Below are 26,012 nucleotides of genomic sequence, written 5' to 3'. Positions count from 1 at the left end.
GTCAAATAGTTAAACATGCTATCACACGTTTGGTCAGATTTTTGACCTTGTTTGCTTTCACAGCTAACCTGTCGGGCGCAGCTCAGACCAATTCAACTGCCTGTTTTGGTTCGGTTTGTTTGCAGCGGTATAACAGCTGTCAAACTCTGGTGCAGACTCAACAAGCACTGGTGAAGACAAAGCACCATTTTCTGGCATGAGTCTTGGCAGCTTACTAGAGGACTCTGGCGTGGTTTGTTTGTGGTTTGAAGTGTTGCTGGAGTTTTAACTTTTTTATACTTTAATCCTTCTCCCTGCACATTAGAAGTAAGCCAAGTTGTGCCATGAAGCCCTACTCTGCTTCTAGAGCACTGCTGTATTAAACTGCATTCATCTAATCAACCCAAGAATCTGGATGATGAGTATAGTTGTAATAAGCCAGCGTGAACATCAATATTATTTATTTATTTTTTTTCGCTTGACCCTGCCCCTAAAGAACCAAACTACAGGTGTAAAAACATCTGTATGCTTTGATTACATACTGTAGCTCATGATTGAAAGCTAACTTTTGCTACCTGTGGTTCGGCAGATATCCTGTGTTGAGTAGAAAAACAAAGTACAGCACGAGTTCAATTCAGAGTTCAGTGTTTTAGTATCAGAAACAGAACTCAGATATGGTATATTTGCATCGAAAAGCCATGCTACCATCCCCATAATCCCTCTCTCCTCCTTCCTACGTCCTGCACCCCAGTCTCCCATTTTATTAACCTCTCTCTATCTCTAAATGTGTCACCCGTATAGGTAAAAAAAATGCAGAAGCAGGAGTATGGCCTTGACCTACAGCAAAATACTTCTTCACTCTGCCTCAATGTGCAGTTTTCCACACACAGCACACACACACACACACACACACACACACTCACATATATATATACACACTATATGGCTCGCAGTGAGAACAATATTCCCTTGTAGAGGGCTCAAGGTCTGTCAGGCCCTCATCAGCTCTCGAGATGAGGCCTCCAGACTCATTCGTTCCTTCTCCTCTGCTACAAAATGTTCCAGGCAATTTAGTCCAAGGAGAGAAAAGGTGTTCGGGAGCTGGATAAATAACTGAGAGCAGTCACGGCACAAGGCTAATCGAGGGAGCAGTGCTGTCGCACAGCATTGAGGGAGCTCCATGCTAAAGAGTTAATTTCAGTCATGGAGGTCAGCACTGCTAATCAGAGTTTTTCCCAAGGAGAAACGCTGTGTAATACACACCAGCTAGTAGGCTGCTGTGGGAATTTTAACACCCCTAATTTTGAGAACACCACGCTTTGCTAAATGATCATGCCTTGAATCATCAAAATAAGACTCTGGCCTAGATTTCTGTATGGTTACTCGAGCTGAAGCAAAGTCTGTGTGGGCATGTGCGTGCATGTGTCTGTGCTTCTTAATCTGAAAAATATCACTCAGCAATATGTGACAAGAAGCATTTATTCTCCGGGGAAATGTTAGGGAGGCTTGATCAAAATTAAATAAAACAAATCTTATAATAATATTTTCTTTTAAAAGTTTGTTCCTCCATGTCCTCATTTGCCTTCCCTGGCATCATTTTCGATGTATTTGTTCTGACTTTTACTTTACTGAAGAGAACAAACTTGTTAGATATTATTTTTTTCAGACATTCAGATGATTTACCATCTGCCATTGTGAAAGCCATGGGTTTTTTTTTTCTTTACTGGAAGAACAACGCTTCCCTCGGTTCTTTTTTCAATGTTATTTTTTTACATTTTCCGAAAGCGATAATTTACATATTAACATTTAATCAAAGTTCTGTCTAATGTGAAAAGGTTGCTATACTGCCTATCCCACTGAGAATCAATCTGCTAGTCTGCAGCAGCTTTAGGTTAAATGGATTTTATAGTGTTCAGTGCCAACAACTTTCACCTATATAAAACTGTGGGCAGCTGACACGACCTCTCAGAGCTCTGCATCTTCTCGGAGCTAATTTTGTGCTATCTGCCCTCGCAAGTAGCAGAGAGATATGGTAAATCAGTGCTGGCTGAAGAAAGCCAAATATCTAGAAAGATGGAAAAATCAAGCATACAAAGGCATTTTGAACCTTCATGTGGTTTAAGAAGAAAAATACCGTGGGATGTCCAGGTTATTCTGTTTCTACAGAAAAAAATATTTGTTGTTCACATGTTAACAGTGAGACCTTTGTCATGTGTTAATACAACAAATATCTGTTGCTTTCAGTTGATTTCAGAGTCCGTCATGAAGCAGTCCAACAGATTTTTGGAATTTTTTTTCAATTTGCATTTTGGTTGCAGACTGCAACCAACTGAATACCCCTCAGCTCTCCTTCCTGAAAACGTGGTTCTGACACTATAGCTGGGGTTTGGTTTGTCCATTCTGGGCTCTTGTAGAAACATGGTGGTGCAACATGGCCGACTCTGTGGAAGAGGACATGCTCCCTCTGTAGATATAAAGGACTCATTCAAAGGTAACGAAAACACAATCATTTATAGTTTCAGGTGATTATACACTGATGAAAACATCATTTTATATTCCCTCAGATATTTCTGCCAATAGATTCTCCTCAATCCTACCCACTGGACCTTTAAAATATGATGCAACTGGGACAGGGGGCATGCTTTAGCCCCTCTAGCTTTGTTACAACATCATTTACTAACAATATATGTGTACAGTATAAGTTTTGCAGGGCAATTTGATACAAATTGCTTTCCAATATACAGCAACAAAACATACATTTTTAGGGTTTCACTGTTCCGGTGGGAATGAGAGTTGTAGCACACTACTATAGCATCCTACTGACATATAGTACAGGATCCAGAAATTTATAGTGTTTTTCTTTCCCCTAGTATGCCTCGCAGCACCATAAGACATTTTCAGCATGTCCCCGTGGGAGGCAAAGCCCTAACCTCTTCAGCGTGAGAGCCAGCTCACTGAGCTGCTTGAGCATGAGCTATTTTTTCTTTTGGAATGGAAAATGTTTATTTGTTTTTGTACATACATTTCTGCGTACCAACAATTTTAGATTCTATATTAAGCAACAGAAGAACAGTTACTTTGTTTTCCCACTATCTTATCTTGAGTCTATGTTAACTTAAGAGTTCCTTTATTAGCTAAATTGTACATGGATATTGAATAAATGAAGTAAAAGGATTCTTAAATAAATCAGCCTTGCATTTCTTTGACATGGTTATTGTTGTGTAGTTTATTTTTGTATGGCATTAACCATGAATTGGGTAGAACTTTTACATGATGTTACCAAGCCCCTTATAATTATTTTTTCCACAGCAGATAAATGAATCACCTGTTTTGAACAGGAAGGTCTACCTTCCTTCCTTGTCCTTCATGGCTTCACTTAAAAAAGTAGAACAAGAATAAACCGCCATCACACTCCTGTCCCCTCTAGGCGTGACTGTGCCACCCCAACCACAGTATCTATCTGTCACTGTTAGCCATACTTGCACCTGCTCACTGCACATCCAACACTTCCTGTTGCCATCATGGTTTTTTCACTTTTATGACTAGCACTGGCTCCTGGCCCCCATCAGCCCCCTTGACCCACTCCTCGCCGTCTTCAACCCATCACCTCTCAGTCAGTCTCTTCTCCTCCTGCTACCTCTTCGGCAATCATACCTCGGGATGAAAGTGGAAATGCTAGGTGCCACCGAGTGAAATTATCACTCCCTCACCTCCCTTCATCTCTGCCTCCACTTGCGGCCTCCTTGCTGTGTCCCACTTCCAAAACTTGGAACAATGAACTTCACAGAGATTGTCATGAGCCTGTAAATTAGACAGGTTTGGTACATAGCACAAGTAAAGGCACAGCCTTACATGTCTTTTTTATTTGGCTCGATCTGAGTGGAAACTGCACCGAATGGTATCACGGTGAATTGCAAAACTATCCAATTTAGCAAGAGTTTTTTCAGACAATACAAAGAGCGTGACAAGCTGCCTGATACCCTTTCAAGTCTGAACAGAAAAACCTTGATGGCTTCTGTGAAATGTGTTATTGTGTAGAAAGTCTTGCCTCTTTCTGCAGGACAAATAAACGAGATACCAGGAATATATAAACCAACAAATGAGAGGGGAAACCTTACAGCAGGCAACTCTGACACAATACCGTGAGTCTACAGACTGTCACAAGATCGAGCTTTGCCTCACAGTCCTCATTCGACAGATTTCATCATTTCTAGTGTAAACATAGTAAGGTCAAAATATGAGGTGAAAAAATCTGAGTTTCAAGCAGCATTTTCATGTGTTAAATAATACACAGTTCCAGGAAGAGATTTCTTTAAAAACAAAATTCAAAAAGAGAGTGGGGAAAGCACGAGAGATACATCCCATTGAACCTGCCGTCAACACATTGCATCATCTCATGGAAATTCATGCGAGTAGCTCGAGAAAATAAGACTCTACCTGTCGTATCGCATTTCACTCTGTGGCCTATGCTCTCTCCTGCTTCGACATCCATCTTTTACTTGTGATTGATGGATGAGTGCCGGCAGCCTTGGTAGATGCTAGAGAATGATCATTACTGTTTTCATGCTTCTCATCTTAGCCAAGGACCAAGAAACAGATTCCTACATGGAGATCTCTGCTGATGGGGTGTTTGAAATGTCATATTGATTAGAGCGCCTCGTTTTCTCCTCGTTCGTGTATTTGTTTTCTCGTTTTCCTCTGGGTTACAATATAATTTCCTTGTTTGAGAACCATCGTCCTACATTCCTATCCATGCAAACATGTAGATCTGATATATTAACATTCTATTTTTAAAAAAAATATCATTTCAGTCAATTAAACAGTGTTATGACAATAGCTTCACCTTGTAATTACATATTACACTGATAGGAAAAGTTGACAAAGGCTTATGTTTGAAATTTGCTTGATCTTCAACATATGTATCGAAGTGTATAGTTAATAATGTATTACTGGATAAATAAAAGATATATAGGGATCAACAAAGACACCAATTATTGTATTTTTTTCTAAATATATATAATCTATCTGAATAATATATGCAAATATATGCTTCAAGTAATGCATATTAGTATATAATACCAATGTATTATCAAAGTGTACATTCATTATATTTTATAAAATGTCCATGAAGCAAAATGACAATATACTGGCATGCATTCTGACTACTTTAATTCATTAAAATCCATATATTACATTATATATTTCAGTATATGTCGATACATGCTTGTTCAGTTCGGGGAATTACATTTATAGTGGATTTATTTGTGGTTTCTGGTTTTCTCCCAAGTCCATGGTTTTTCTCCCTATACCCCCCCTTCCTCTCTTTTCCCTCTCTTTCAGTATCCATAAGTCTTCCTCCAGAATTCCCTGCATCAGCTGGATGTCATGCTGATTAATCACTTGATTACTTCTAGCCAATAGTCACATTGATTAACTTTGCCACATGATGGCTTTCTGGTTGACTCCCAGAGAGAAAGGACTCTCTTTTTGCAGACTTGTGATTGGAAGCAAGTCATGGCCAGAGGACATCTGTGCAGGGCTCTGCTGCGGAAGGTCGTCCATGTCCGTGATATCTTGGAGAGATCACACATCACTGAGCGACAAAGAACATTGAGCTCCCTTTGCCACAAAGAAAGAGAGAAATCCTTCTGTTCAGACAGATACAGAATCCCTTTAGGGGGGTTGCAGAGAAGTTGGGAGGAATAAAACATCTGAAAGCAATACTCATCTTGAAAGTGACTAGGATTTTTTTTATTTTTTATTTGCCCTCTTTGAACCTGAGCCGTTTCAAGTTATCGTTACAAGAAAAAAGAGAATGTGATGCAACATTTAAACTATCATGCTTGTGTTCGTGGGCATCAGAAAGAAACAGTTCGACATCTTTAGAAAACCTCTTAGGCCGCAGCGTGCTGCCACATCCCCACAAACATTCATGGGCCACTGTTGCCTTATATCATTGTCCCACTCAACCCCAGCTGCCGCAACTTCACTTGAATGTTTCACACAGCACTCGTATCACACACACCGACAAGCACACACAAGTCAACGCAGGCAATATAACGGCAGGTCTATCTCCGGCTCCATAGGTGGCACCTGGAGCAGGAGCTCATAAGTGAAATGAAAACACAGAGACAAATGGAGAGGAAGATGAGCTGGAAGATGAGACAAGCCATGCTTTTAACGCCTCCTCTTTTTTCCCCCAGGAGAACTGCCTCAATGTGTGTGTGGCTGTGTGCGTAGATGGCTAATTTGACTTCAGTGAGGACCAACAGATTCCCAGGAGCGCATGATGGAAAACACTGAGAGAACGACAGAAGAACAGAGAGGGAAAGAGAGGGAAAGAGAGAGAATGGAGGGAAGTGCACTCTTAGCTGAGCTCACCTAAAGCAGTGATTAAATGCTGGAGGTGGAGGCTGTAGAGAGCTCAAATGGTTGCACTTGAAACAGGGAATGTGATGTAATGATGCTTGCATGAAAAAAGAAAAAAAAACACGAGCAGAGTCTGAAATCATCACGCGCAATTAACATGGCTGTCTCAGTGCACCTGAGAGCTCTTCATTTGTGCTATTATCAATGGAAACATGATGATTAAGGGATTGACATCAACTTCAAAAGGCTAAACTTTCTGGAGTATGGTGTCAACCCTGGGGTGGCCCAAGCACCATTACCGCAGTAACGACCCCTTAAGCCACGAGGTTGATAAGGGACGGGACAGCTGTCCGAGCAAACCATCACAAAGTACCATCCAGCTCTGTTACACTTCATCAAAGCCAACAGCTGCGTGCGTGCGAGTGCTTCCTCTAGTCTATCTGCAAGGCACTGCAGCGCATTCACAAACGTGTGTGCTTGCATCTGTGTGCGCGGGTGTGCCCAGGGAAAGGGTAATGAGGACCGCTGGGGCTCGTTTAAACAACCAGGGTTCAGTAGCAGAGAAGCAAGCTAGAGCTTCAGCCCTCTACAGAGCGGGGAGGGGGGGGGGCGGGGGGGGAGGCAGAGCAGCTCCACTGGTTCAGAGTCTCATAATCTCCGGCTCACATCATCGCATCAAGACTCAGCTTCACGACTCGGAAACCTGGCAACCCCACCGTTCTCAGCAGTCCAAGGAATGGAGGGTGTAGAGGCGGGAAAGTCCTTTAGGTCCATGCTGTTGCGACTTCTGGATTCAAGTTTTCTCTGCCAATGAGCATCTACAGTAAGCTACAATAAGGTGAAGGGAAAGCAAAGCTGAAACAGTTGAAGGGAATCAATTCATCGATGACACCCCGGTACTAAGTCTTCCCTATTTGAGTATTTATCGCAATCTAAATGAAGGTTAGGCACAAAGACACACAGGAGCGCAGGTACACATAACAACACGCTGACAAACAGACACACACACACACACACACACACACAGTAGCCTCATCACCTTACATTGATTTCCCGCTGGCCAACCAACTGCTTAGCCATCTTTGTGGTGACAGGTTGACCCATGAGGCCTGTTAGATGCCCACACACACACACACACACACACACACACACACACACACACATGCACAGAGGGAGCTATCCCGCAGCCTTTAGGGAACTCCCCGAAGCATTTATTGACCACAGAGAGAAAGTGGCTATTAATCTGACGAAGGCTTAAAAGCCTGTCACCTTCTGTTTGTGTGCGTATGTGTGTGTGCTGCTTGTATGACATATGAGTACATGCGTCTGCGCAAGTGGCCCCCGTCTGCGATTCTCTGCATTCAAGGATGCGATGCCTGCCTGTGCTTAAACATGCATTCATTTGTGTATTTCAGTTTATTTGCAGGCATAAATGAGGGTTATATTCCGGTGCAAACATCTAATTAAGACATAAATCCAGTGAGGAAAAAAAAAAGAAAAACTCCTCTACATGTGTTAGATAATTAATCGTGGCGTCAAAGGTCTGCAGTTTGGCCCCTCATGACACCTTTTAAAAGGCAAGGTGAGCCTGTCTAAACTTCCATTCCAGCAAATTACCATCATACTGCTACTACTGCCAGTTCGACACCCCAGAGGCAAACCTACAGGCCTGGCAGAGCAACAAGATAATGAGAGGACTGAGAGAGAAAGAGAGACGGAGAGGAAGGGAAAGAGAGAACGAAGGACGTACAATGACTTGAAACGCGGCCCTGTGTCGGCGTGCACTTTTGCCTCCATATATCAATTAAAGTCTTAGGGACCCTTCACTTTTCATCTTGGCAACAAAGAAACAACTTATTTGTTGAGCATTAAAAATCCATGCTGTGGGAACAGAGGGGTGCTGCGAGGTCAGAGATGGCGAGGGAGAGAAATGATCTGTCTTGTGTCGCTGTGTTTCTCTGCCAAGAACATCAACTTAGAGGAATGTTGTCTCCGGAGCCTTGTTATTGTCGACTCAATGTTAGAGGCCACTGTGCTCTGATGTGTCACTAACAGAGATGCACAAACACACGGACTCATGTGCATGGATTCAATCTGCTCAAATACGCATGAACTGTTTTCAGCATAAAAAAAGTGGTTTGACATGTTGCACAAGTCCTTAAGTTGGCTCGCCATCTTTCCCGTGTATGCGTGCGCGCTTGTTCCCACAGTGTGCGTGCCTTTGCCGTGTCCTTTGTGAATGATGGCTTTGCTAAAGTGCTGTGAAGAGAAACATTGGTTTGCTACGCCTTTGATTCATTGCTGGTGTGAGAGAAATTTGCATAGCAGGCAGACTCAGGGCAGATCTGGGCTCTCGTTAGACGGGTGGCTAGATACTTCATCATTATCATCAGGGCCTGCGCTTCGGTTCCAGCCACTCTGCCCTTGCTCATAATCTTCAAGCAGGCTTTGCAGAGGAGACGAAAGAAAAAATAAAAAACGGCGAAAGTCTTGAACAAATTAGAATGCTTTGCCCTGTGGCGATGCAGCGTGGGTAAAGACACCTGCGGCTACCTCTGGATGATATTCCCCACGCATCGATGTTTGTTGGCTGATCGCTGGTCACTCGGCTTCAGCTGTCAGACTGTTTTTCTGTTTACACAGGTATACACCACAGTTTCCCTGTCTCTCTCTCTCCTGCTATTTTCCTGCGTCTCTCTCCCCCGACAGGCTTGCTGCGGCGCTTTCGGGGACAGTGCTTGTTATAGAGGACATGCTGACGAGTGTCGATCGATACTGACTCCCAAACCGCAGCATCCGTCTGGGAGCGGTGTGTGTGTGTGTGCGTGTGCATGCACGTTGTGTGTATGGGCATCTGTGTGTGCATATCTGTTAGTGTATGAGCAAGATGTTTGGCACTCAGGACAGACACAAGCGGGTGCTGCTGTCATTCAATTCATTGTGCCCTTGAGGGTGTCATCTCTCATTGCACGGGTACGCGGGTGCGTTTGTGAGTGCACGTGTGTGTGTGTGTGCATGATGGATTTAGCTATCAGTTTATGGGGGATTATATGGACAGCTTCCGCAGCTATTTTTCTCTATGAATATTTTACCATCATATAAACAAAACGCAATTTCAAGGCAGCTGTGCGGATGGGACAGACAGAGGGGCCAGAGAGGAGCTGTGGCTCTGCGCCAACTGTGTTGCCATCAACCAAAATTATAGGTCGGGATTAGAGAGGCTGGCACAGATGTAGATGCGCCCATTGAAGAAGTTTAAGGAAATTTGCGTCGCAAAATGCCCATCCAGTTCCACTTGACCACATTTGAGTGAGCATTGGCTGCAGTGGCATGAAACTACTTGCAGCAGGGTGCAAAGAAAAGGAAAACGAGACTGAGATGGAGACTAAGAGTGTTTCTACTTCCCTGAGTCTTAAATCCGCCGTGGGTAACTGCTGTAGTGTGACAGTAGGCTTATAACAGCCAGTGTGTCGATAAATCCCGAGTGCATTTATTCCCTGCAAGACCAAGGAAGCATACCTCGCTTTATGTCCCCTGCAGAACAGAAAAGGCAAGGTGATTTCTTTTCCTATCCACTTATTTGTCCCGTTATTTATATATTAATGGCTTCACATGCATCATAAACCTTTACAGTATTCATAGTCAGTGCCCGGGCAGAGCGTGTGCATTATATATGAATTGTTTGCAGCCTCTTAACTTTCAATCCTCTTTCTGAATATTTCTCTCTTTGTTGTGTATTTATGAGATGAAAGTTCTCCTCATTTGCATGATGGGATGCAGACTGGCTCACCGAAAACATTAGGTCGAATTGTTAGTGATTAAGTTCGCTCCTCCGAACATCACATTAGATATGCAGATTACTGTATTGTCCCAAAAAAAAAGAGGAAAAAAAAAAAAAAAGGGCAATACAACGCTAATGGTCGGCTCGTGATAATTAAAAAAAGCCTAATGGGATCGTTATTCAGCGTTGCTCTGACAATTAAGCATAACATGTTTATTTGAAGTGCAAAACGAGTCACAGAAACCTCTGAATCAACCACAACCTCTCTAATGGAAAAATCTGTAATGGGAGGCAAACTGGTGACTGTGGAGACCTTTTTCAGTTCTTGCTTTGTTTTTAGACTAAAACAGTCTATGTTGAATGAATATATAAATGTAATTATACATATACATATATATATATATAGTGCTTTATGCAAGATTCTGATACTGTGACAAGTCACTAATCCCACTAATCCTAAAGACACACATAGACATGCATATAAAACCTTGCCACACACACACACACACACACACGCACACGCCGCCCAGTCAAGGACACTAGTAAAGAGAAGTATAAAAACCCAGTTGAGTTCTTCTTAAACCACCCTCTTACATCCACTTTTAAGCTCTGTCACACACACCCCCCAAATTTATAGTTGACCATGGCGTCTCCCCACTGCTCCATTAGACTCCCATGCAGATGATATCATCTCTAGTCAGCATGCTGGGTAGGAGGCAGAGATGGAGGGAGGGAGGGAGGGAGGGAGGGGAGAATTCAAGGCACTGTTGGAGACTGTCGGAGGAGGAGAGTTATCTTGGAAGCAAGGAGCCATGGATGAGTGGAACAGAATGACGAATAGTGCAGGTAAGGAGCACAGAAAAAAGCACCCACCAAAACACACACACGGACACGCACACGCCTGCACGCACGCACACACACAAAGCTTCCCATGTGTTTTTGCTAAACTCGTGGGACAAGATTTCCTTGTCTTGTAATGATTTCTAAATAGGGCCTCATTGCCCAGGGATATATTTAATTGCCACACACCGGCTGGTGATGCTAATGCGCGCTGACAAAAAGAGAGCGAGAGGCAGAGGGGGTGAGAGAGAGAGCGAGAGAGAGAGAGAGGCTAGTCACACTTGTTTTGAAGTAACTTTGACTTAGCAAGGGCGCGAGTGACGGTCACTCGGTGGTTGGAGCTACACGTCCCTTTGCTTATGACGTTTTATCGTCGCTACTGGAAGCAGCCATTGTCACATGCCTGCCTCTTCACCCACAACACCCTCTCTCTCACTCACTCTCACATACACACACACACACACACTCACACAAACACGTGTCCACCTCCATGCCAAGCTATTGTGTTCCTCCTGCACTGTGTTGCCAGATTCCCTCGCAGTAAACATTATGTCTCCCTCTCTGGTGCAAGCTTGTGTGTGTTTTTCGCCTACTTGGGGGTGTGCATTCATTCCTCTGTGTGTGTGTGTGTGTGTGTGTGTGTGTGTGTGTGTGTGAGTGTGTGCATACCCATGTGTGTTTGTTTGTATGTTAATGTAGTATTTCACTGGGTGTCATCACTACCCAGTGAGACCCAGGCTCGGGAGGAGGACCACAGTGCTTTCTCTCCCTCTTACTGTCACTTCACACAATGGATGATGCATTGTTCACAAACACACACATACGGGGCACAAGGGGGCACACGGGCTGCACAAACTGGCACACACGGTCCTGGTTGTGTGTTTTTGTGTGGGAGTTTGTATTATGTACTTGCTGTTTTAGAATGAATGTGCGAGAGCTGCAGTGAACACACAGGGAGAAACAACAGGGAACAAAACATCTTCATACTTCGTGACCGGAGGTGATTTCATAATAAAAGTAAAAATAGCTTAATGTGGTGGCTTGCATGAGTGAGCAAATCTCTGAATGTGTGTGTGTGTGCGCATACGTCGAAATGTATGCTCGTGCGTGTTTGCGTTTGGGAAGCCTCCCTTCCTGTATTAGGATAAATAGCCTTGTCTATCATGTAAGGCTGCATCTGGCAAACAGATTCCCCTCACGTCAAGCCAGATGAACACAAATGAGTTCCCCGGAGGAGACATTTCAGGGGGGAAGAGTGTCCCTGTGACACTTATCGTGAAGGACATCTTACGGCTAAAGAGGAGGTGTTGGTGACAGCCAGGAAGTAAGCATGGCTGAGCCATGCATCAACCTCATATTCAAACATGGAGACCGCTCAGGATGACACAGACACACAAGCCTGTATGTTTAACTTTGACGCACGCTGCAGCAACAGCATGGAGATGAATCTTGATAGTGTGATGTGAAAAAAAATACATTTACATAATAGCAGGCTATCTGTCATACCCCTCGCTGCGCAGTATCAATAACCCCTGTCTGTCTCAGTATGTCTCTCCTGGTGACAATACCATCAGCTCACTCCTGGAAATGGATGGTAGCTGCACCTATAGCGCTTTCAGAATAGCATTAGATAACCACCGCTATTGCACTCTCAGTATCATTCCACCTCACAGGTGACAGGTCCCATGCACACTAAATCACTGTACTGTACCAAGAGGTAATTATACTGCTGCTGTAAATCTCCTCAATGGCGCGGCAAGTTAGATCATCTTCTCAGATGCCTGCGTGCACACATACGGTCAGGGATGCACACATGCTTTATGATGTGCATGCTCACACGGAGGCATGTGCACATGGCGCAGAAGGGCTCAGGTGGCCAGTTGTTACCCACATGGGTCACACTGCTGCACTTTCCATGCACAATTGCACCATAAATGGAGCACATGCACTCAAAACCATCGTAGATAGCATGCTACTCGCCATGTTTACAAGTTATTTAGAACATGTGTTATATCACTGTCTTTCTATCTGAGAGGATGAGCTCGCACACTAGTCTTTTCCACATCATTTAGACGATCACAGTGCACCAAAGCTCTAATACCTTAAAGATTAGCAGCTCCTCAGAGGAGGCCAGAAGCCATTTACACGAGGAGCCATTTACTTCGGAGTGACTCAGTGGACGTTTGTAACAAGATGTAACAAACCAATCGATAGATATAGCGGTAAATTAAAAGCTGGGTGCATTATGGGCTCAGCTAAGTGACTTCAATGAAACGAAATGGAACCAGCATAATTAAACATTATTTAAGCTTCTTTCCAGCTTCAGATCCCTTCCATCAGTCCACACACAGTTTTGGCTAGCCGCATATGATAAGGAAACCATAAGCCAGGAATAAAAATCAACTGAGATAAAACTAGTCTCACCAGTTTTTATTGCCCAATATCATGTTTAATATCAGGTACAATTTATGGTGACATAAAGCCTCAGAGAATGGAGATGATGAAGGCACAGTCAGATTTTTAAAGGTATTCTGTAGACTTTACGACCGCAAGTTTTGTTTGTATCTTCACAAACCTGGATAGATTTACAGATTTTTTTTTTGCAGGCAACAAAATCAAACTGGAGCTGGAAAACAACCAAGATGAGTTGGTCTTACAAGAGCTTTAGACCTCAAAGATGCACACTGCTCTCACTAAGTGGGTGGGAACATCACTGTGTGTTCACAAAAAAGCTTTTACAATGAGTCTGCAGGACTAGTTTGTAACATTACCACTGATTTCAAAGACCTTCAAATATGTGATGTCTCTTTAAAAGCCACATTGTAGTAATTTTTGATGCCATGAATGATAATGAAGCAGAAATATCTAATAGGCACCTGTTTTGGAGAGTCCTTTGTCCATGCATTTAGCCTGTTGTTGCCGCCTACCTACTGTTTAGCCTCCTCAAAGCAGTGAAATAAAAAGATATTTTCATGCAGGTGAACTGTCACTCAGTTCTCACAAATAGTTAAAAATTCAAATGCTTTGCTCCAAACTGGATGTCAATGAGTTGCTCATTGTCAACAACACAGAGGTTTGTGTTCAGTGTCACGCAAACATATTTTTCATAAAAACACAATGACGGCACAAAACGGCTTTCACAGAGATTTTTCATGGTTGAAGTTGGAAATTGCAATATTTATAAATTATCATGCAACTGGAACTTTACCAAGCAGATGTATGCTAACATGCTGACACACAAACACGCACCAACACACATGAAAACGCAGGCCTGCAGGGATTCTATCACATGACCGTGGGCACAGCTGCACTATGGACGCCCGTCTATTTTCTGCAGTTAATCGATCACATTTGGCCACTGGAGCTTGACTAGAAGTCACTGGGCCAGAGAGTGATATAGACTGAATGAGTGTGTATCTCTGTGTGTGTGTGTGTGTGTGTGGTGCGGTAATACATCTCTGTACTCCATTATCATCGAATTGCTCTACGACCACTCTAGAGCTGCCTGAGCCTTCTGAGACAGTCTGTAGCTCTGAGGCTTTTTGTCATCCATTCATTCGCACACACACGTTCATCATACGCACTCGCACTCTCTCTGCCGCACACACAAACGCACGCCATCTCCCATGGCGGGTAGGCAACGGGGGTTCTCTAGAGGTTAGCTAATTTGGCCCACTGGTGCCTTAACCACATCTCCCTCGCTTCACTTCTTCTCCTCCCGCTCACATGTCTCTCCGAACTCGCACTCCTTCTAAAATATCCTGCTCACAAATCTACTCTGCCTTCGCTGCCGCTCTCCTCTTAACATCATACAACTTTCATTAGGTGCAGACAGAGTGATGGGCCTAATTCAAAGGCAACCTTTGGCCCTCATCCTATCCCCTGTAACAGTTAATTCCCCTGGGATCTGAGACGGGTTTGGAGCAGGGAATGGATACTACACTCTGCTCTACTACGTACAGTATATTGCAGCTTTCTCCTCAACAACTGAAGATGGGGGACTGGTTTTCAATCCTAAAACAAAAAAAAACACATCCAAATTGATTCGAAAAGACATGTGCATGAGCCTGTGCACCAGATTCAGGCAGGGTGCATGCTCACGCTATTAGCTTAGTGGCTACAGTGAAGATTTTGACATAAAAAAGGGAGTGATTAAAGGTGCAATATGTAAGGATTGGCCACCTGTTGAATTCATACTCAACAGAGCAGCATGTCATCAGAGTAACTGCTAACTGCTGCCCAGTGAAGCTGCCATTAACTAGTTTACACAGTTTGCCAAGCAGCTAGCAGCCTGAGAGCCTAGCAGCTAGCCCCACATCTGGGATGGGGCTAGCTGGTTAGCATGCTAAATGTGCTTTGACAAACAATACATATGCTTCATAATGTCAAAGCTGTTCCTTCACATTCACTGATGATGTTAGTTATTTTGTTTTTTATGTTCTCAACCATAACTATGACATAATGCATCTTTAACTTCTTTTAAAAATCGATTTAGGATTTCAGGGCTTCCAGAGACTTGGACTAAGCCAGATGAGCTGTATGGAGTCATTTTATGTTTTGTTTTTTTGCTGATTAAAACAAGTCCCCATCTACTTCAATTGTTTACAATAATGCTGCAATGCTGTTTGGTTGTGAAGCTCCAGAAAATGTTTTGTGTACTAAAAAACTTCACCATCATTTTGGGGTGAACTTATCCTTTAAATTAATTATTATATACCGTTGACAAGTTCAATGTTGCATATTTTCTCTTATGAAGTTGCACGACAGATCGATGCAAGACACCACACCACAACACATTTAGTATAGTTGTGGATACTTCATTCACGAACATGTCTTCCCATATAATACGAAGACAAGACAGTCCAAGACTTATATAATCAATAAAACTTAAATTTAAGAAAATGCCATACATGTCTTAAATTATTGTGTTTAATCTGAAATATCACACTTTTAATTGAAACATACTCAGACTAAATCTCTTTGTATTTGTTTGCAGTTTCGTCCTAAAAACTGAAGGTATGCAGAATATACTCCACTGCTTGTGCAGATGGTTGCTGTGGGAGGAAGTAGGGACACAGTAGTACTAATACATGTGGTGCAGTAGAACGTTTAAGTGTAAGCTGCAAATGTAACATCAATTTCCTTGTGAGGTGTTGCCAGTGCACCATGCAACGGGACAAAGAGGTCTGTTAACTGGAAGGTACACACTATCATTTCTCCTATAGATTTGATTTATGACATTTTTAATAGCACTAACAGGAAGTTGGCCCGTGTTGTGTTGCTCCTGAAATACGGCCAAGGCCAGACAGCGTACTGTGTCCATACTGATCCTGCAGAGATCTGTTGAGAAAACGGGAACGGATATAAATGACAAGGTGTGTATGTCTGTGAATGTGTGTGTGTGTGTGTGTGTAGGGGCCTTTGCCGGAGCATAAAGGGGCTCAGTGCTCTGAGAGAGAGAGAGCCATGGCTCACAAGCACAGAATACTAATCCCGTTGCCACAGTCACCCCGAGCAGACAGTCCTTCACACACATGCAGTTTTGCTTCATTCATTTTAGGGAAAGATCGCGCAATTATTCTTTTTCGTCTACAGTGGCGTGCGTGCCTTTTTCACTGAGTGTGCATGTGTCGGTGGAGCTGAGGGTTATTAAAACACCTGTATGTGCTGTAAGCCAGCACAGTGTGAAAATAAACACCTCCTTCACCCATGCTGCTAGAGACACACACAAGGAAACACACACATTTCTCTCTGCTCTAATTACCAGGAAGCAGATAGTATTCCACGAGGAAGGGATGAGCTGTCTCTGCGTGTGTGTGTGTGTGTGTGTGTGTGCGAGTGATGGACCACTGGCTCTTGCTCAATGCAAGGGTGATCTGGTCCCAAGAGTCCAAGCCAAATCCCAGTCCTCTCCCCAGGTTCCTCTATCCCTCCTCTCTATCTTTGTCACACTCTATGCCTCCCTCCTTTCACACATAAAATACAATCTTCATCTGTGCTCAGGAGAATTCCCAATGACTGCTGTGTGTATGTGTGTGTGTGTGTGCAGAGAGCATGCCACAGGGAGGTGTGAGTGTCTAGAGACTGGGGCAGGTGTCCGGCGACAAGACCTACTTGTGGGGTGATTTGATAATGGACCGTATACCTAAATCAAGACAAGGCCAGGAACAGAAAATCACATTCATAGTGATTTAGATGGCAATATATTACTCAAGCAGACTTGCTCTGAAGAGTTATTTGGAGCTGTAATATGACATATAGGCAGGGATGTAATCAAGCGCAGACTGAGTTTAAACGTAATTCAATAGAAAGGGTTTTTTTGTTCCCTCATTTTATAGAAGTGAATTGTTTTATTATGTTTTTTTTTGGAGTTAAGATTTATTCACAAAACCTGGGATTGGGCTATTATAAAAATTAAAACAATTCAAGTCCTTCTAGGTGATGAATGGCCTCCTGTCACTTACTGTAAGCGGGTAAACACAATTTAAAGAAAGAGAAAGAAAAACACTGCAGTAACAAGTCTGGCGGCCCTTGCACTGCTGCATCTCAAACACTGCTGGTGGACATTACAACCGTGACCTGAATGAGTCGTGACAGCGCAGAGCCAGACTGCAAATGTGTTGGAGGCGGTGGACATGGCTTTCAGCCGCTGAACTACGAACTCTTTAGGATGCTACCTTGCACGACTGGTTCATTGTTTTTCTAAACCAGGTCACCTCACAGTATTAGCTGATTATACTCTGCCATTACTTCAGCTAATGTTTTGGTTTGTTCACCAGTGAGTTTTAACACAATAACATACTATGAAGCAGAAAAACCCTGCACTCTCTTTGCTACTAGGCAGTGGAGAGGGGGGATGGCAGGTTAACAAGACAGTTGCATTTTGTTCATTTTGTTGACAAGAGGGATGGCATCCCTTCCTAATATGTCCTATGTTTTTTGTTGGTGTATCATCCTTAAAATAAGAATCGCCCAGATTTTTCTTTACTTTAGAGAGCCTTTAAGATCTACAGAGGGAGCGAGTCCTCTTCCACAGAGTCCACCATGTTGTACTGCCATGTTCTATCATAATTTGAGACATTTGGTCCAAAAGAAATTGGAGAGTCTTGAGGAACCACAAGATGAAATAACTTTATCTTTATTCAAGTAAGCCAGACGCTTAGGAATGGATGGGGTGCCATTTCCAACACTCCAACCATGGTTACGACAGTAGCCCAGAACAGACAAACCAAACACGTTTGCATTTTCGATGTTTTTAGTGGCCATCTAATGGCACAGTGAGATGAGAAGTATTTCATTGTCTCTGATCTGCAACCTTACCAATATGCTACTAAATCCTATATTGGTCAGAATTTCACTTTTTATTTAACACTGCAAATGATATTATTATGGGCAAAAGCTGTGAATGTGAAAATAGTACAGACCCTCTGACAACTGAAAAAGGAGCTTCCACTCTCAGCCACAAGTTAATGTGTGCAAGCCAACTAATTAAAGTAAAGGACAGCAATGGTGGCTATTGCAGCATGATGGATGAGCCAACACACAGAGGATGATGTAATTTCCCCATGAATGATTGAGAACAATGGTGTTACCTCCACGCTCTATGTAAAGATATTCCTTGCACAAATGAGACGTCTACATGTCTTCATAACCCATAACAGCTGGTAGCGTTAAGAGGCCTATATTAGCACAGTAAGAAAAACGTGATCTGAGTGGAATTCTCAGATTAGTTAAGGAGCTGTTGGTGAACAGGCTCAGGTGACATAACAAGGAGCTCCACACATTGTTCCAGATCACAGATATAATCCCTTATGCCCTGTAGTTCTAATCACCAGGAGAAAGAGGGCTGGGAGACATCCATCATCCATCATGGTGACGTATTCACTCTGATGCTACAGTAGTAGGGCAGTGGATGGCACACATACTGCCTGCATCCACGTGAGCACATATATGTCAGCACATGAGCACGAATGCGTGTACCTTCTTTCAACAATCATGATGTAAAACTGCATCCCAGTATATGAATTACTTATATTACAAAGATCAAACTAAATCAAAATAAAGAAAAAATAGCTGATGATATATTGGATACATATTTGATAAAAGAGCAAACTTGGTTTCTTCAGCATCACAGTGCACTCCTTCTGATGTTTTAATGTATGTAAATATAAAGAGCAGTCTTTGACAGCACTGATAACACTGTCATGATTGACACACATACTTACTTCTTGTTGGAAATCGTCCAATTAGAAGTACTCATATTTCTCTCTCATCTGGTCATGTCCTTCACTCAGCAAGCATTTGCCATTCGGTACCTGTAGTCCTACTAATATATATATAGGATGCCCGAGGGACTGACATTGGTTCCAGTTGAATCAACCATGAACATGAGTGTTGCTTTGGTGAAATACTGTACTCATATTACTATGTCACTGCTCCAGTGTGTACTGATCAGATGACTCATAATTCAGAATCGGCTCAGATCACATAGCCAGCTCTGCTTTGATCCTCTACGTCTTAACATAACAACACACCACTCAAAGCCACACTTGACAGCATCATTATCTCATGTTTTTAATGACATAAATGGAAGACTCTACAGTCATGCTAGCGACTCTGTGAGGCTGTGTGTAGAGTAGCAGTGCGCTGACTTAAATGCTAAGACATTTGAATGTGTTAGCATGCTTAAATCTGCTAATCAGCCCCAAACATTTACAGATGATGATGATGGGAATGACATTAGTTAAGCAGTGTCGTGGTTTTGGTTTTTGGTCAGTTATTTCCTGTTTTATTTTGTAGTTATATCCTCTTGAGTTTTGTTGTCACTCTCTACTTCCTGTTCACTCGTATCCCCCCTTGTGCCACTTGTGTCCATGCATTTCAAAGATGACAAGATCTGTCACAGACCTACACTGAAATCCTAATTGCAGCAAGAATATTTTCCACCTTACTGTCACATTAGTTGAACCTTTTAAACAGCATCTTAAAACCTTTTTAATCTTGTTCTATTGTGACATTGTACCTTTTGTGTTTATGGAGGTTGTCTGTGTTCTTTTATAGCATGACCTTCACAACTACTTACTTTACCCATATACAGCACCCTGGTTTTTCTGTACTCACAAATAGAGAGACACTTTTAGACATAAAAACATAACAAATGTGCCTCCGATTCGTCTTTTCACAGACGGAAGGTATCACCGCTATGCATCTTAACTGATACCGTACACTGCTTAGCTGCGCATATCTGTCCTGACAACTCGAATAACAATTTGTTCGTATACCTTCTGTGTTGTTTCTGAAACTGGCAACACAGAGCTGAGCAGCACGGATAAGTAGTGAGCACCGACAGTAACAGAAGTACGATTGTGAGCAATGTGGATAAAATAATTTGCGTAGTGCTTGGAGCTCAGCCAAAACTTTGATGTCCATCTGCCAATTTGCAAAGCAGACTTGACTGCCAGAATTTCAGGAAAGTTATAGAATTTGGGAAGAAGCTGCTGATCCAGCTGTCTAAAAGGGGTCAATGATAGCTTTAAGACCTACTATCATGTCTGGAGGAACATGTTGAGGCACTTATTTTCAATTCTAAATCCCAGCTGCATGTGTTAAAACAGTGTGGCAGAAGAAAGAGTTGGTGGAAAATCTACAACCAGCTGAATCTCTCGTTATTGGATTCTTTGGGCTGAAAGAAAAGCAGGTTTTTGGGTTTTTTGAAGCGGTCGGGAGGGAAAGGTAGCGCAGAGATCAATACAATGAAAATGTTACCACGATGAGGGGAAGAAAATTAGAGAAAATGAAAAGGTGATACACAGGTGTCTGTTTCCTTCAATGTCGGTTATGATGTGCTTCTGTTTTTTGGGCTGTTGGCGTGGGAGTGTTTGATTGACAGGATAGCCAGGGGATCAGAGTTTTTTCCTTCTTTTCTTTCTTTAAGCAGACCTGACATTCAATCCTACAACACACAACAGGAGCTCAAAGACTGTGTATGTGAGAGTGTGTGATTATATTTGGTTTCTACCACTTGCATCATGAGCAGGGAAAAATGTGAAGAATTTGGCCTCAGTGATCTCGTGCAGGAATGTGCTGCATGTTGTTGATCAATATATTTATGCCTAACGGTTCATGTGAAAGTGCGATGCTTTCAAATTAATGAGACTCTTCTTGTACACAGTTGCAGCTGAGTTAAAGCCTAAAATTAAATGTGGAATAAAAGTGCACTGAGGCATCATTTCTTGGTTCCTCTGAATGTTATTTAGAATCTTGGATAAGCAGCTTCTTCTCAATTTTTGTAACTTTTCCTGAACTGAAAATCTGGCAGTCAAGACTGCTTTTGCAAATTGGCCAGATGCTCAACATAACAAACTTACAGTGAGATTAGCAGCTTGTCCGATACAAAAGAGCTAGAACTTCTTTAGTGCTTTTAAGTGATGTAGTAAAGATAGATTCATGTGTACAAACATGAGAATGTGATGCCTTACCATGCTAAATGAAAGCAGGGATGGATACCTGCACTAAGTGAAAAAGTAGGAAAGCTACAGCAAACTTGTTTTATATAGCATAATTCAGCTTGTACTGCCCCATAATACCCAATTTATATGGAAATGAGATAATATTTAACTATTTTACATAGATATGTGTCCTGAAGTTATACATTCATAGTTTTTATGGAATCCCCAGACCTCTGTTGCTAAAATTAAAAAATACATATTGATTGAAACTATAATGTCACACTACCTACTCTACAGAGTAAATCTTCATTACGATATGTGCTTTTTAAAAAACATCTCTTTCTCCTATTAGATGAAGGACAAACAGGCTTCTGCATTAAATAACCTTAATTATTGACGGACTCCGCTGGCACGGAGAAATGAAGTCCTTTCAGGTCACCTAATGCCATGTATAAGTATAATTTGGTCACTGTACCTGTCAAATCCATAATAAAGATACAGTATCCGCTGAAAAACCCATCCTCAGCTTCAGGCAGGGAGACCTGCTGAGGGTCTTGCAGATACAGAAGTAATAAAATCAGCTTAGTGAAGGTCAGCTGGTATAAAAGACTATTATCCATCAGAGGCACAATCACAAATGGAGGATAAAAACTGTGAGAGAGATATCTGATTTTACATTTCATCCAGTTTTCAGGCAAAACACGTTCCAGATAAAATCGAAGTTAATTATTTGCTAATCGCTATTTCAACAAATTAATTATGAATAATTAAAGTCTTCAGAAAACAAAAGACTACCTTGGTGCCATGAGGGTTATTGACATTTCAGAGAAAGAAAGAATAGGATGGTGGACATCCATGACGCTCAGGCTATTAGTGTTTACTGTTGAATCAGCCTAACAATAATCCTCTCTGTACAGCACATGCACTGGAATGAAACTAATTATTCTGATTAACACCCTTTGGTATATTTCCAACTTATTTGCAAGATCAAATGTAAAAGTAGTTTTACATTTGTATTGAGCAAAATGTTGTATTTCCACTCAAGGAAAAAGAGTGAAGTGCCATCTGTGAATCACTGAATGAAAATGCTTGGCCCTGGAAAAGTGAATGTACTCTCTGAATGTACTCTGGTAAAGGACTTCTACAGACATTATATATATGTATTCTTTTTTTCTCTTGCTGTGGGACGGTGGAGGCATCCTTTGGTTTTCTGTTATTTTATTGCCATCGTTTTATTTAATTTAAATAATCAATAACTACATTCATCTCTAAGTGTGAAAAAACTGCATTAATGATGCAGGAGGAGCTGGGGATTGACCGACAAATCTGTGATTGGTGGACAATTTGATCTAACCTCTGACCTACAGCTGTTCAGACACATTAAAAAGTGTTTTGTGTGTAGTTTTGAAGTTTTTTTGGTGGTGTACTTTGCCTTATTACTACTTTACCAAAAGTCCATAGTAGAAAATACAAGAAGGGGAAGGAGAGAGGGGACATGACGCAAAAGTCCCTAGTCAGAATCAATCAGATAGGGTCTTTAAGTCAAATGCTTTGCATAAGCAAGTGTGAGGAATGGAAAGTAAACTGTTCCCTAATAAATGAAGAGCTGCAGGAAAGGGTTGCAGAGGAAAATCATGAGAAAAAGATTTAGAGTGGGAGATGGGGGGGGGACAGAAAGATGAGGGAGGAGAAAGCAAGCATATCAGCTTTGTTTTCACGAGTCTCTGACTCAGCGAAGGCGTTGGTGTTTGTCTTCCATGAGATAGAGAAGGGGGACAGGAGAGAAACAGGATGGAGGCGAGATTCTGGCTCTCGCTCTGACAGAGCGTTGTTGGGTTTACAGTAATTCTGATATTTTAGGGTAATTAGGACATAGGGGAATTGTTTGGACGAAAACAGTCTTCCACACACAAAGGCTTGCTTACACTTCTTCGGGCCATCTTCTCTTCAAGGGCTCTACGCAGTTCACAGTAGTCTTTATGAGTGGTGTGAGATCCCCCATACAGCGGCGAGCCACTAACCAATAAGTATGCAACAGCAGTGTCTTTGAGGCTCGATGCAGAAAAGCTAACAGAGCTTCCAGGCAACTGGCATAAGTTTAGTATCACCCTGACACTTGGCATCAATTTACAGAGCATTTTGGCTTATGTTTAAAAGAAACAGCGCATCAGTCTAAGTCAAACTGGTAACTTTCTCTCCGTTCCTCCTACGCCACGTTTCTTCCTCTGTCACTCCCTTTTCCCTCTCTGACTATATTAGATGATAAAATCCCCCCATGCTGATTGAATCCAGAGAACGATAACCTTCCCGTCAGCAAGGTAAGGCTCTCCCTAGAGCTCTCAGTATGTGTGTTAGTGTGTTGTTGAAGGCAGGCCAAGTCTTGCAGTATGAATAACTGAGTTCTAATTAGTGCTGCGCACTCTGCAAACATGTCTATAATTCACCCAAAGGAAAATGATTATGTAATTCAGTGAAGTATAGGATAAAGTACAAAGTACATCTACTTCATATATTATATTCAAGGCAAACTCTGGTGGCAGTGATGAACTGGAATGGTGAGAAAGCCTGAGCACAAGCACGTGTCCATCTCTGTTTGCATAAAACACGTATCTATGTCTCTTACAGGCACACACACACACACACACACACACACACACACACACACACACACACACACACACACACACAGATTTATGCAGATGCACACATGCCTACATATCCCCATGTGTTACTGTGCAAAGGGATTTCTGCTTCATGCTAAATTCATCGGTGTATGAATGACCATATGCACATACGAGTGCATCGGTGTCAAATCCGATCTTGTCCTGACGTGGTCAACAGATGGTTTTGCACACACACACACACACACACGCAATAATGTGCAGCAGGCAAACTGAAGTCCTAGGAGCCACACCTCGTGGCCACATGGGGGAATCTCTAAAATATAGATCAGAGGGCTGAATTTCTGACAGCCATTTACAAATCTTTTGATGGAAGGTTTAAAGGGCCCCCTTTGAACTGCTTCGTTTTTTAATTAAAGGCCAACAAACAAAATTCAAATAATAAATTCTCTGTCAAGCAGAGGCATGCGACCTCCCTAAGGTGGTATCAAAAGCCAGGATAACAAGGCAAACTTGTTGTTTTCTTGTCTACTTGTTATTGCAAGCTTGGTACACAAGTAAACAATGGTTTGATTGTGCTTGGATTCTAGAGTGGTTTACCACCAAAAAATAACATGTGCCTTGGCAATTTGTCTTATGGCCTGCTGTGTTACAGGGAATTAATAATTAACTTGATGCGGAGAAATGTGTAACATAGTCCTACCTTGTCGGACATCTCTGGGTGCTATGGCGATTGCGTCATTGGAATGCAGCTCGGTGACGCAGCAGTCGTCAGGAACCTGCGAACCGTTGCTGAAACTGTGAGGTGTCTCCGGGAGCAGCGGAATAGGTGGTGCCATGATGTTGTGGTTCGGACAGATACATCCTGTCTGAGTCATCCCACAACCGTCTCCGTCAGAAACCTCTTGGCCTCCATTGTGACCTGTGCGTAAACACTCCTCGAACCATCTGCAGAGCACGCCGCAGGTAAACTGACTGGAGTTCTCGTTGTTAATGAGCAACACCTCTACCAGTCTCAGCTCCAGCAATTCCTTAGTTACCCGAGGCTCGTCTGCAGGTGGGTGTCTCGTGAGACATAGTTGGACAAAGTTCTTATCAAACTGTAGGAAGGAGTATGGTCCATCTGAGTTGGATTGGCTGCCACAAAGATCGATGACTTCCTGATCCCTGGCAGCGACTGTCTGTAATTGAACGGGACAGCTTTGATTGGCCAGGTGGTGGTCAAGGGAGAGGAGCATGGGGGAGTGTGTCCGGCAGATGATAGGGTGGCGGGTGAAGCGGAGGTAGAGGGAGTACTTGGTGGGGTCGGGGTTTTCCAGGGACCAGGAACAGCCCGGCGCCCTGGAGGGAAACAGCTCCCTTAGGGAGAAAGAGCCATAGAGCACCCCAGCTACAAGGCTGGAGCATGATGAGGAGACGGGCGAGGGGGCCCCTTCTGCCCCGGTGCTGGGGACGCCATCGGCAGCCCCATAGGCAGCCTCAGCCAGGGCAGAGAGAGGAGCTAGAGCGAGGGCAGACACGGCAGCCAGGGCCCCAGCCACAGCCAGGAGAGAGGACAGCACAGACAGACACACCCCACCAGCAGTGTTCATCCTATGACATTCGTCCTGCAGGGGAAGACAGAAGAGAGGAGGGTGGGGGGAAGAGAAGAGGATGTACATTAGAGTCATGAGGAGATATCTTCAGAGACAACCTGACAAAACCAACATGACATGGACGAAAAAAGAACTCATTAAGATTCCTGTCAAGACCGACGAATCGCGTCTAGTTGGACAGATTTCTGGACGGATTTCTGCCGTGCCTATAACAAAACATGATCAAGTTTGTGGCAGCAGTACTCATAAAGTTGTTCTTCAAACATGCAAACGCACACATCGCACTGTCAAAAACACAAACACATCCCTGCTGGGCTGGATTAAAAGGGTTGATGACTTGGCTGTTGAGACATACACTGTGGGGCCTGCTCTACCCTTT

The 26,012-nt window shown here is 42.9% G+C and overlaps 1 protein-coding gene across 1 annotated transcript in view; it reads right to left on the bottom strand.

The window, feature by feature from the left end:
• The window catches only part of adgrb2 (adhesion G protein-coupled receptor B2), a 147,135-nt gene extending 121,505 nt beyond the window's left edge, over nt 1-25,630 (bottom strand). The window contains exon 1 of the mRNA XM_073463201.1: nt 24,742-25,630. Coding sequence (XP_073319302.1) covers nt 24,742-25,630 — 889 coding nt within the window. The remainder of the gene's footprint in view (nt 1-24,741) is intronic.
• Nucleotides 25,631-26,012: the final 382 nt, after the last annotated feature.

Source organism: Pagrus major, chromosome 3, assembly GCF_040436345.1.
Source record: "Pagrus major chromosome 3, Pma_NU_1.0".
NCBI classification, from domain to species: Eukaryota; Metazoa; Chordata; class Actinopteri; order Spariformes; family Sparidae; genus Pagrus; species Pagrus major.
This window is presented reverse-complemented; position numbering and strand designations above follow the sequence as displayed.